This window comes from Cryptococcus neoformans, assembly GCF_000091045.1.
Source record: "Cryptococcus neoformans var. neoformans JEC21 chromosome 11 sequence".
Classification (NCBI taxonomy): Eukaryota; Fungi; Basidiomycota; class Tremellomycetes; order Tremellales; family Cryptococcaceae; genus Cryptococcus; species Cryptococcus deneoformans.
The window spans coordinates 407,644-417,500 of NC_006680.1; the positions used below are offsets into that span (position 1 = coordinate 407,644).

The following is a 9,857-nucleotide window of genomic DNA, read 5'->3' on the forward strand; positions in this document are numbered from 1 at the left end:
CGGAGTTATATGCGTGGCGGGTGTGTGAGCGGCGGAGTTGTGGGTGATCTCCGCGTTGCTGTTGCCATTCCGCACCCTCCCATAATAATCTGCTCGGCATATCCTATATCCTCCCCTATTCCCCTATATTCCATACAGTCTCCATATAATTCGCCCTACACGCACCCGTACCCGTATAGAACCACACTACAATGCCACCCAAGCTCACAGCTCTGCAACCTCCATCCCCCTCACCTCCACCCCCCACAAACGACGCTCAGGACCTCCTCGTCATACAGGATATCATGGATACTCTCGACCAGATCCCACCAGAGCTCACAAGAGTTCACAGCGACCTAAATGAGCTTGGTGCTGTACTATACTGTAAGCGGATATCCTTTACGACCTTTTCGCTGGGCGCAAAAGCTGATTTAGCCGGATGTAGCTACTCTTGTCAGCCTAGAGAAGAAGCTCTACACGCTAATTGACTGGATCCAAGATCCCAATGTCACACCAGAAAAACGGTTTGAGCTCCTGCAGGAGATTGCAGAGGAGGCCGCAAGGTACAAGCTCGGCGGTGATGATAAGATTCGAGTAGCTGCCGGTGCTTGTGATGGCGTAAGTGTTTGTTCTCCCTTGGGTCGCGCAACATTTTTGCTCATCCCCCGGATCCAGATTTTGAACCACCAGAAACATATCTCCAATCTCCTTGCATCTTCCACCTTGCTCGTTCCATCCCCACCTTCTCCCTACTCTCAATCCCTCACTCTTCCCTTCCCTCAACCGGTTACTAATTCTCGCCGCGTTGCCCGGGCTGCCAATTCGCCGTTCGGCAGTCGGGGCTATACCGCAAACGGGGGACCGTCCGAGACCAAGGTGGGTGATACGCCTAGCAAAAAGAAGAGGAGTCGAGTGCAACAGTTGGGGGCAAGGGATGATGATGAGTCGTCGAGTGCGGGCGGGGAGAAGAAGAAGCCTGTTAAGCGAAGAAAGCAGTACGTCTATCTTGTATGGTCCCCACACGCCAACTGGTCTGATGGGCAAGCAGAAACAGAGCGACTTCACCTACCGACTCTGTCGTCTCTAACTCTGGTTTTGGCGGGAAACCCATCGAACCCCGTACTGCGCGTCAACTCGCCGCTGCTGCCAACAGGGCCCGCCGTGAAGCCGATGACGGAGGCTCCGACACTGAATCACGAACAGGCAACGACGAAAAGCGCAGCAACGTACCCATGCAACCCTCTTTTTCAATCGACTCAAAGCGCACCGATGGTTTGGGCTTGGATACAGGCAGCAGAGAAGGCAGCGGTGTGAGAAGTGCAAACGTAACGCCTACTCTTGGCTACGCCGCGGTCATGCCCCCTACGGCTGAACTCAAGCGTCCATCAAGGCGAGGCGGTAAGCGTTCAAGCACAAATATTCCTGCTGCCGAAGAATTCGAGGAGGAAGAGTCCGAGGGATACGGTGACGACGATAGGTCGAAGAGAGGAGAGAGGTATGCCGAGATGGAGATGGGTGAGGAGACTGGAGGTGCTGGGGATGATCTAGATTCAAAGGTGTACTGCACTTGTAGGCAGGTCAGTTATGGCGAGATGATTGGATGTGACGATGACGATTGTGAGATTGAATGGGTGAGTCCATGTCTTTTATAGTTGGCTGTGGCGTTGCTGACAGCTCTGGGCGATTTAGTATCACATTGGGTGTCTCGGTCTGGATAAAACTCCTGCAGGGAACTGGATCTGTCCCAGGTGTATTGAGAGGCGAAAGAAACAGCCACGGGGCAAGAAGGGGACTCGAGGCAAGGCCCGAAAGTAAAAGCTACTATCGTTACTGGCACATACACTCTTATTCCTTAAAGCAGGTTGTGATATTTTTGTAGACTAGCTACCATTCTTTCTTCCTCCTTTTTCTAGATGTTGGGATACCCATGGTGTATGTATAATTTCCATAATCGAACGTACCTTGAATTTAATAGCTTGGTCGGCAATTCGCGATCCGAGATTTTGTTGACTTTGCGAGTCGATCTCGGCAAAAAACGAATGGCTCGATCATCATAGCTGGAATCGATCTCTCTTATTTTTTTTGCATCTATTCTTCTGCCTCAATATTTTAACTTACACATTGGGAGAACCTTGTCAGCAAAGTAGAAATGACAATCCAGCCTGAACAAGTACCAGAGAAAGTCGTCATCGGCGTACTCGGTAGGTTCATCGTGGTGGTTTGGCGAGCCATAGTCCATACTATTTACTCATACCTCATTGAAGCTCTTCAAGGCGCTTTCATTGAGCACATACACTATCTCCAAAGGTCAATAACCCATACTTGCTAGTAATGAAAGAAACAGTACTGAACGGTTTATCCACAATACAACAGACTACGTCCCCATGGCCACACGATCGAAGCTATTCCGGTGCGCAACGCCGATGAACTATCTGTACGTCTATTTTCCATGACACTTATACCCGAAATTTATTATCACGCTCCTAATACTTGAGGCAGCGATGCCATGCCCTCATCCTTCCCGGGGGTGAATCCACCGTCATATCCCATCTCGCCTCACTTACTCCTTGCCTCCTGCCTGCTCTCCTCTCTTTCGCGCAAGACCCTTCAAAAGCGATGTGGGGAACGTGTGCGGGTATGATTCTCATGGCTGAAGAGGATGGGATTGGAGGAGGTAAGAAGAAGGGTGTGAAAGGCTGGGGCGGTGTAAAAGGTTTAAAGGTCTGGAGAAACCTCTACGGCAGTGAGTTTCCTTTTCCTCGTCCACATTGCTTCAAAAGGTGTAAAAGGCGGTGGCTTAGACGATGATGGAATTCTTAGCCCAACTAGAATCATTCGAAGCGGCTCTCGATATCCCCGTCTTATCCGACCCTTCGAGACCATTCAACGCAGTATTCATCCGTGCGCCAGCTGTGCACAGCCTTGCGCCAACAAAGACAGACATGGAGGAGACTCAAGTCCTCGCCACTCTTCCTGCCGAGTACCTCCCTTCACCGCCGCCTTGCGACTCGCCACTGGGTGAACCCAATGTGGACGATTTGGGCAAGGTGATGATCAGACAAGGGAGAAAGATGGTCACCAGTTTCCATCCTGAATTAAGTGGGGATATGAGGATTCACGAGTATTGGGTTGAAAAGTGTGTCCTTGGAAGAAGATAGATCGTTAGGGGGGAGAAATATAAAGTGTGGATTTCTTTTCTTTTCTTGTAACTAGATCTAGGGGCAATTGTATCGTAGAAAAGAAGAAGGAAGAAATAAAATGCCATATTCCATCACATGTATATCTTTGAAAACCTGTTTTTGAATTTAGAACGAAAGAAGGAAGAAGAAACTATAGCCACCTCTTCAAACACGACCAATCCCTAATTCCTCTCCCTTGCTCCAATCCCAACGCAAACTCCCAACACTCTCTCGCTCTCTCCTCTCTCCCCTGCACCCTCGCCACATGACCGAGCAAGTACCAGGCTTCGGGGATATCCCATCCGATCGACTGTGTGAACGGGTTGAGCAACGATTCAGCCAGATCGGCACCCTGGTACCTTTTTGGCGCGTGGTCCGTCGGGGTCGAGGTCGACAGGTTTTGGAAAGTGCTTGTGGAGAGGTAGAGTTTGGCGAGACTGACGAGCGCTGGTGGATGGTCGGTTTTGAGTAAGAGGGATTTGGAAAATGCTTCTTCCGCCGGTTTCCACACTCGTTCTTTTTCTCCGTCATCGTCCTCCTCCTCCTCCTTTCCGGCTGAAGCTTTTGAAGACATTGTCATTGCCGTATTCGCGACATGATACATCCCGAGCTGAACCCAGACATCTTCATTCCCAGGATCCAGCCCCTCCGCTTCCATCACACTCACCAAGCACTGCTCCAGCTTACCCCATCGCCTAAACGTCGCGGCCGAGGCGAGCCATAGATCGCTCAGGATACGTTTTTCTTGTGGGGAACGGTTATCGAGGGGTGAAGGTTTGGAGGGTGCGGATGGCGGGGGCGGGGCGGGGGGAGGGGAGGGAAAGGGACGTGCGCGGGAGGAACGGTAGTGTGAGTGAATGGCTGTGGGCACGATGGAGGGCGCGGTGGAGTGGGAGACGGTGCGGCCTCGCGGGTTGGCACCGACGAGTGCCAATGGTTGGAGGCCGCCGTAATCGGTCGCCTTTTCCATTTCTCCAGATAACACTGCCCCGCGTAGACTCGCCGTACGTCCACCACCACCACCACGTGCTGGTAAAACACCTAGTTGGTTTTTGGGTTTACTACTCTTGGATCGTAACGATAAAGATAAAGACCGGCGTCGTCGGCCCTTTTCGGATACGCTGCGGAATGGTGTGAGTGTGTTTTCGTTGATCATCTGCACCTCTGTGGGGAGCGGCGCCGGGTCGAGGGATGTGGGTGTAGGCGGGATAGGGGTCGCGAGAGTAGGTATTCCGTCGGGACTGGTGGCCGTAATCGGGATCGGTGAATCTTTTTCTTTTTCTTTTTAGCAGTCAGTCAAATGGAGAGAAAGGAAGAGATCGACTCACCCTGTTCTTTGATATTCACAAAACTCTCACCCAACCCTTCTTCCCTATCCGGCACCTCTTTCTTCTCGCCACCAGCAGCACCGGACTGTGGCTGCCTATTGGCTACCGCGAGCGAACACCTGGCGGAGAAGAATGCAAACAAGTCTTGTTGCCTCACCATTGCCTCTTCGCAACCCATCGTCTTTTCGATAATCATATTCAGCGTCATTCTCAGCCTGATGACCTGGGCGAGTCTGTAAGAGGATGTGGGCGGGGACGCGGGCAGGGGTGGGAGGGGTGGGAATGCACCTGTGGGAAGGACGAGAGGTGACGAAGCGGCGGTGTCGGTAAAAGGCGCAGCAAAATCTTTCGAGCTGATTTCAGGCCTTGTGGCCATCAAATCTTGCGCCGCCGCACCGTCTTCCACACCCTCCTCCATCCGCCGTTCGTTTTCGTCCGTCTCCTCCCACACTCTCCACCCGGCCTCGACCGCCTTTCTAGCCGCTTCCCAATCCCGCATACTCGTCAACAAGATACCCAAAAGATGCCACGCCTCTACATTCTTCTCGTCCATCTCGAGACTCTTGCGGATGGCGTCGATCGCCTGTGGGATTTTTCGCGCCTGGGCGTAGGCGTGTGCGAGGTGGTAGAGGGATGTGGGGGTGGGTGCGATGGTGGTGGAGAATGCGAGGTGGTTGAGGGACTGGGACTGGTAGTTTGCTCGTTCGTGCGGGGTTACGTCTTTTTATGGTTAGCGTCTGAGTGGATGAAGGAATGAATACAATGGACATACTCCGAGCCATGAGCATTCGAACGATCCCCTTGACTTGCTCGACGCTCGCCTCAAGCTCCTTGTTATGTGCCAGCTTACCGACCTGGACCACATCCCCAGCGAGACACGCATACCTCCACGCTTCTTCCGGCTCATTCATCCCTTCCGTCAGCAATTTCGCTCCCGCCAACAGGGTCTGCACGAAATCGGTATCGTCATCCGCCTCGTGTGATGCGGACGTTGCCTGTCTCACGAGCGCATCTGCTTCGGGCGACGGGTCGGCGGTGCGGGTCGCTTGGGATGCCTGGCGTTGGATCTCGGCGGGGTGGGCGGCATCGTCGTCTGTCGGCCGGCGCTGGAGCTGGAGGGCGATCTCGGGCTGGGCCGTTTGCCGCGCCTTGAGTACGAGCCCGACGTAGAGCTCGAACACACGTTTAGCGTCGCTGTATTCTTCTCTGTCAGACAGGACGCGGATAAGGGCGCGAAGGATGGACTGGGACTGAAAGGTGAGTGTGGTCGCCCACCAGAGGAGGCCGACGACCTGGTCGGAAAGGGCGCGGGAGCGCGGGAGGAGGGTGTAGAGCTGGACGGCGAGCTGGGCAAAGAGGACGACGGGGTGGTTGACGGAGCCGGCTCGCGGGAAGGTGGTGCTCTGCTCGAGCAGGGCCTGGCCGTTCGTGAGTGCGAGCGATACCTGCTTTTCCCACTGCTGTCTCGGGAGGGCCGGCGCGGGCGAGGGAGAGAGCAGAGCGCGGAGGTAGAGGACGAGCATCTTTTGGCGCTGGACGGGCCTGAAGGAGGCGGGCCAGGACGCGCTGCAGGCGTGAAAGGTGCGGAGGATGGCGAGGGTCTGTGCGCGTGCGCCGGCGGGCTGGCGGGCGGCGAGGATGGCGGCGCGGAAGAGGGCGGTGGCGAGGAAGCGGCAGGCCTCGCGGCAGGCGTCGAAGGACGGCGCGGCGAGGGCGTGGAAGAGCGGGACGGTGGCGAGGTAGGCCTGGAGCGCGAGCGCGGGGCTGGGCGTCGACGAGAGCTCGTGGCAGAGGCCCTGGAGACAGCGTGCGCGCAGCCTGTCGACGACGGCCGCGTCGCCCTCGACGACGCCTGCTCTGGCGTCCGTGGCCCAGTCCACGGTGTCGTAGCGCCGCAGCGCCGCGTCGTGTGCGCCGGCGGCATGGAGGTGGTATGCGAGGACGAGCTTGGCGGACTCGCGCTCGGCGGGCGGCAGGTGCCCGCTGGCGAGCAGCGCCTCGAGCTCGCCGGCGCCGTCGCTCGTCTCGTCGGGCGGGACGGCGGCCCACCACGCCTCGCCCTCGCTCCACGCGCGCTGGTCCTGGGCGTCGTCGCCGTCGAGGTCGGCGGCGCTGAGGAACGCGGCGGGGCGGGCGGCGGCGGGGGCGTCGTCTGCGGGGCGGCGGCGGCGGAGATGGGGGCGGGGCACGTGGACGAAGGAGGAGGCGGTGGGGGACTCGCTCTCGGCGGAGGCGGGCGGGGACGGGCTCGGGTGGGGGCCGGGGCGCGGGGGCGCAAGGAAGGGGCGGGAGTGCGAGGGGCGGCCCGTGCTGGCGAGGTAGAGGAGGGAGATGTCCCGCAGGCGGTGGACGAGGGCGGTGTCTGCGGGCGTGAGCGGGGGCGGGGGGGAGGGCGGGGGACGTACTGTGCTGGGTGTGCTTGCCCCACTTGCGGACGAGCTCGGGCCACGAGAGGGGCGCCGCACGGGGCGTGGTGGCGGGCGCGGCGTGGGACCATGCGCCGGCGGTGAGGGCGTGGGCGAGTGCCTGGTGGTAGTGCGCCCCCTTCTGCGATGCCATCGTGGTGTGGAGAAGATCGGTGACTAGGCTGGGCGCAAATAGTCGCGCGTTTTAGTTCCACATCAAAAGTGCTATTTACACTATTCAAACGTACTAGTCTATTATTCGATGGCGCCCACACCGTGAGTCTCCACCGCCCACGCCCGCTCACGCCGCAGCATCCCCGTCCCCGCCGCCCGCCCGGCCGCCAGCCACCTCTCCAAGTCGCCGCCGACGACCAACGAGTACACCTCCACCGCGCCCATCCCCGCCCTCCCGCCGCAGCACACGGACGAGGGCGTCCCCTCCCACCTCTACCAAGGCCTGCCCGCCCATCTCCTGATCGACGATGCCCAGGGACAAAAGGTCCCCGACTATCTCAGGATGATCCTGATGTGTGAGTCGTCGCCTTGGCCGCACCAGCGCTGACCCGCCCCAGCCAAGGTCTACGCCGCGCCCCTCAACCTCAAGGAAACCCCTCTCACATATGCAGCCAACCTCTCCGCCCGGCTCGGCAACGAGGTGCGTCCGTCGCCGCACAGGCACTACATGCACTCACGCTCCGCAGATCTGGATCAAGCGGGAGGACCTCCAGCCCGTGTTCTCATTCAAGATCCGCGGCGCCTACAACATGATGGCCAGTCTGTCCGACGAAGAAAAGAAAAAGGGCGTCATCACGTGCTCCGCCGGTACGCCCCTGGTCTATGAACAATCCTCTATTGCACTGACACCCACCAGGCAACCACGCCCAGGGCGTCGCCCTCTCCGGCCACGCACTCAACATCCCCGCCATCGTCGTCATGCCCGTCTCCACCCCGTCCATCAAGTGGCGCAACGTCCAGCGTCTCGGCGCCACCGTCCTCCTCCACGGCCGCGACTTTGACGAGGCCAAGGCCGAGTGTCTCCGCCTCGAAAAGGAAAAGGGCCTGACCTTTGTGCCCCCGTACGATAACCCCTACGTCGTCGCCGGCCAGGGAACTGTCGCCATGGAAATCTGCCGCCAAGTCACAGATGCCGACCAGATCGATGGCATATTCGCTTCCGTCGGCGGAGGCGGCCTTGCGGCCGGTATCGCGGCGTACATGAAGCGAGTCGCCAAGCCCAGTGTCGGAATCTACGGTGTCGAGACCGTTGACGGTGATGCCATGGACCGCTCACTCAAGGCCGGCAAGAGGGTCCTCCTCGATGAAGTCGGCCCGTTTGCAGACGGTACCGCGGTAAGGCTTGTCGGCGAAGAACCTTTTCGCGTATGCAAAAACTTTTTGGACGACGTCGTGCTTGTCAACAATGACGAGATTTGCGCCGCCATCAAGGATGTCTTTGAAGGTGTGTCCCTTTTTTCTTTTTTATTTACCCTCTAATCCCAGGCAGAAACCCGATCTGTCCCCGAACCGTCCGGTGCCCTCGCACTCGCAGGCCTGAAAGCCCACATTATCCGAAACAACCTCCAAGGCGCCGGTAAACGCTTTGTCGCCGTCATCTCCGGCGGTAACATGAACTTTGGCCGACTCCGATTCGTCGCTGAGCGAGCGGATGTCGGCGAACGACGAGAAGTGCTGATGAGTGTCCGAGTGCCCGAAAAGCCTGGCAGGTGGGTTCTTTTCTCTTCTGCGTCGTCACAAAAGTCCTGAGTGGAGACAGCTTTTTGAAATTCCACTCCCTCCTCGGTTCACGCGCAGTCACCGAGTTCTCCTACCGCCACTCCAACAATTCCACCGGCTACATCATCTGCTCCTTCCTCCTCTCCTCCTCATCCTCTTCGTCCTCCGGGCCCTCACCCGAAGCGCGCGCAAACGAGATTCACGAGATGGTCGAATCGTTTAAACAGCATGGGATCGAAGCCGTCGATTTGAGCGAGGATGAGTTTGCAAAGAGTCATGTGAGGCATCTGGTCGGTGGACGCAGTGCCGTGGAGCACGAAAGGATCTTTAGGTTTGGTGAGTCCGTCTCATCCTCTTTCACATTTTCATCGCTGACCACTTGGCCTTTGTACAGAGTTCCCGGAAAGACCTGGGGCACTTGGAAACTTTTTAAAAGGTATGAAGGTCGAATGGAATATCTCCATGTTCCATTACAGAAACCACGGTGCCGGTGCGTCCCCTCCTTTTTCGCTACTAGACGTATTAAAAGCTAAAACATTTCGTTGATAGACGTCGGCAAAGTCCTCATCGGCGTCCAAGTCCCGTCCCAGGACAACCCCGCATTTGACGAGTTTTTGGAAAAGCTGGGATATCCATATGTCGAAGAGACCCATAATGAGGTTTACACCATGTTCCTCAGGTCGTAAAAAAAAAGACTGTTCTGGTGAACAGAGATATATAGAGTCGGAAAACACGCGCCATTCATGCATTTTCATCATCATGGGCTGTGAAAAATCTTGGATCACTTGACTGAAAATGTCGAAAAGCAAACCGAGAGATTCGTTTTCGCCAAAGCGAGGCGCGAGCACGGATTAAGAGAAGACGGAAGCAAAAAAACAGCCACGCGACGCGTTTCTCAAGCTTGGCCCACATGGCAAACATTAAAATAATTTATTAATTTGAACGAGCGATGCCCTTTCTCGCGACGCGTCCCCCCTGAACCACCGACACACAACATCATTTTACGCGTTTTGCTCCCTCTCTCTCTCGACTCATCATCACTTGCCTTTTACAACCCCCCCCCGCAACGTATTCGCCCATGCCCTCCAGAGGATCTTTCAGAGGACGCGGTCGGGGATCCGGATCCGGATTTGGAAGCAACACCCGGTTTACAGGCAGGCGACGGGGTCGAGGCGGAGGCGGCGGCGGCGGTGGTGTCGCATATGGGATCGACCGCCGCCCCGCTACATCTA

The 9,857-nt window shown here is 57.0% G+C and overlaps 5 protein-coding genes across 5 annotated transcripts in view; 4 read left to right on the plus strand and 1 right to left on the minus strand.

The window, feature by feature from the left end:
* Positions 1 to 83: 83 nt before the first annotated feature.
* Positions 84 to 1,934, plus strand: CNK01390 (histone acetylation-related protein, putative). The gene is made up of 5 exons (XM_567818.2): positions 84 to 363; positions 425 to 597; positions 655 to 974; positions 1,028 to 1,610; positions 1,669 to 1,934. The coding sequence occupies exons 1-5, from the start codon at positions 192 to 194 to the stop codon at positions 1,792 to 1,794; spliced, it is 1,374 nt and encodes a 457-aa protein (XP_567818.1). The 5' UTR covers positions 84 to 191; the 3' UTR covers positions 1,795 to 1,934.
* A 107-nt stretch (positions 1,935 to 2,041) lies between these two features.
* On the plus strand, positions 2,042 to 3,260 carry CNK01400 (pyridoxine metabolism-related protein, putative). Its single transcript, XM_567819.2, has 5 exons — positions 2,042 to 2,180; positions 2,244 to 2,286; positions 2,353 to 2,413; positions 2,479 to 2,722; positions 2,800 to 3,260. Exons 1-5 carry the CDS (start codon positions 2,129 to 2,131, stop codon positions 3,135 to 3,137), a joined length of 738 nt encoding a protein of 245 aa, XP_567819.1. The 5' UTR covers positions 2,042 to 2,128; the 3' UTR covers positions 3,138 to 3,260.
* CNK01410 (hypothetical protein) lies at positions 3,241 to 7,100 on the minus strand. Its single transcript, XM_024658049.1, has 4 exons — positions 6,892 to 7,100; positions 5,259 to 6,848; positions 4,487 to 5,206; positions 3,241 to 4,433 (listed from the first exon to the last, which is right to left on the minus strand). The coding sequence occupies exons 1-4, from the start codon at positions 7,043 to 7,045 to the stop codon at positions 3,310 to 3,312; spliced, it is 3,588 nt and encodes a 1,195-aa protein (XP_024513742.1). The 5' UTR covers positions 7,046 to 7,100; the 3' UTR covers positions 3,241 to 3,309.
* On the plus strand, positions 7,077 to 9,406 carry CNK01420 (threonine ammonia-lyase, putative). The gene is made up of 9 exons (XM_567820.2): positions 7,077 to 7,167; positions 7,204 to 7,421; positions 7,464 to 7,546; positions 7,593 to 7,713; positions 7,763 to 8,350; positions 8,396 to 8,615; positions 8,666 to 8,961; positions 9,020 to 9,115; positions 9,175 to 9,406. The coding sequence occupies exons 1-9, from the start codon at positions 7,154 to 7,156 to the stop codon at positions 9,309 to 9,311; spliced, it is 1,773 nt and encodes a 590-aa protein (XP_567820.1). The 5' UTR covers positions 7,077 to 7,153; the 3' UTR covers positions 9,312 to 9,406.
* A 225-nt stretch (positions 9,407 to 9,631) lies between these two features.
* Positions 9,632 to 9,857, plus strand: part of CNK01430 (DNA polymerase epsilon, catalytic subunit a, putative) — a 7,699-nt gene continuing 7,473 nt past the window's right edge. The window contains exon 1 of the mRNA XM_567821.2: positions 9,632 to 9,857. This exon is cut by the window's right edge and continues 158 nt beyond it. Coding sequence (XP_567821.1) covers positions 9,704 to 9,857 — 154 coding nt within the window. The 5' untranslated portion in view covers positions 9,632 to 9,703.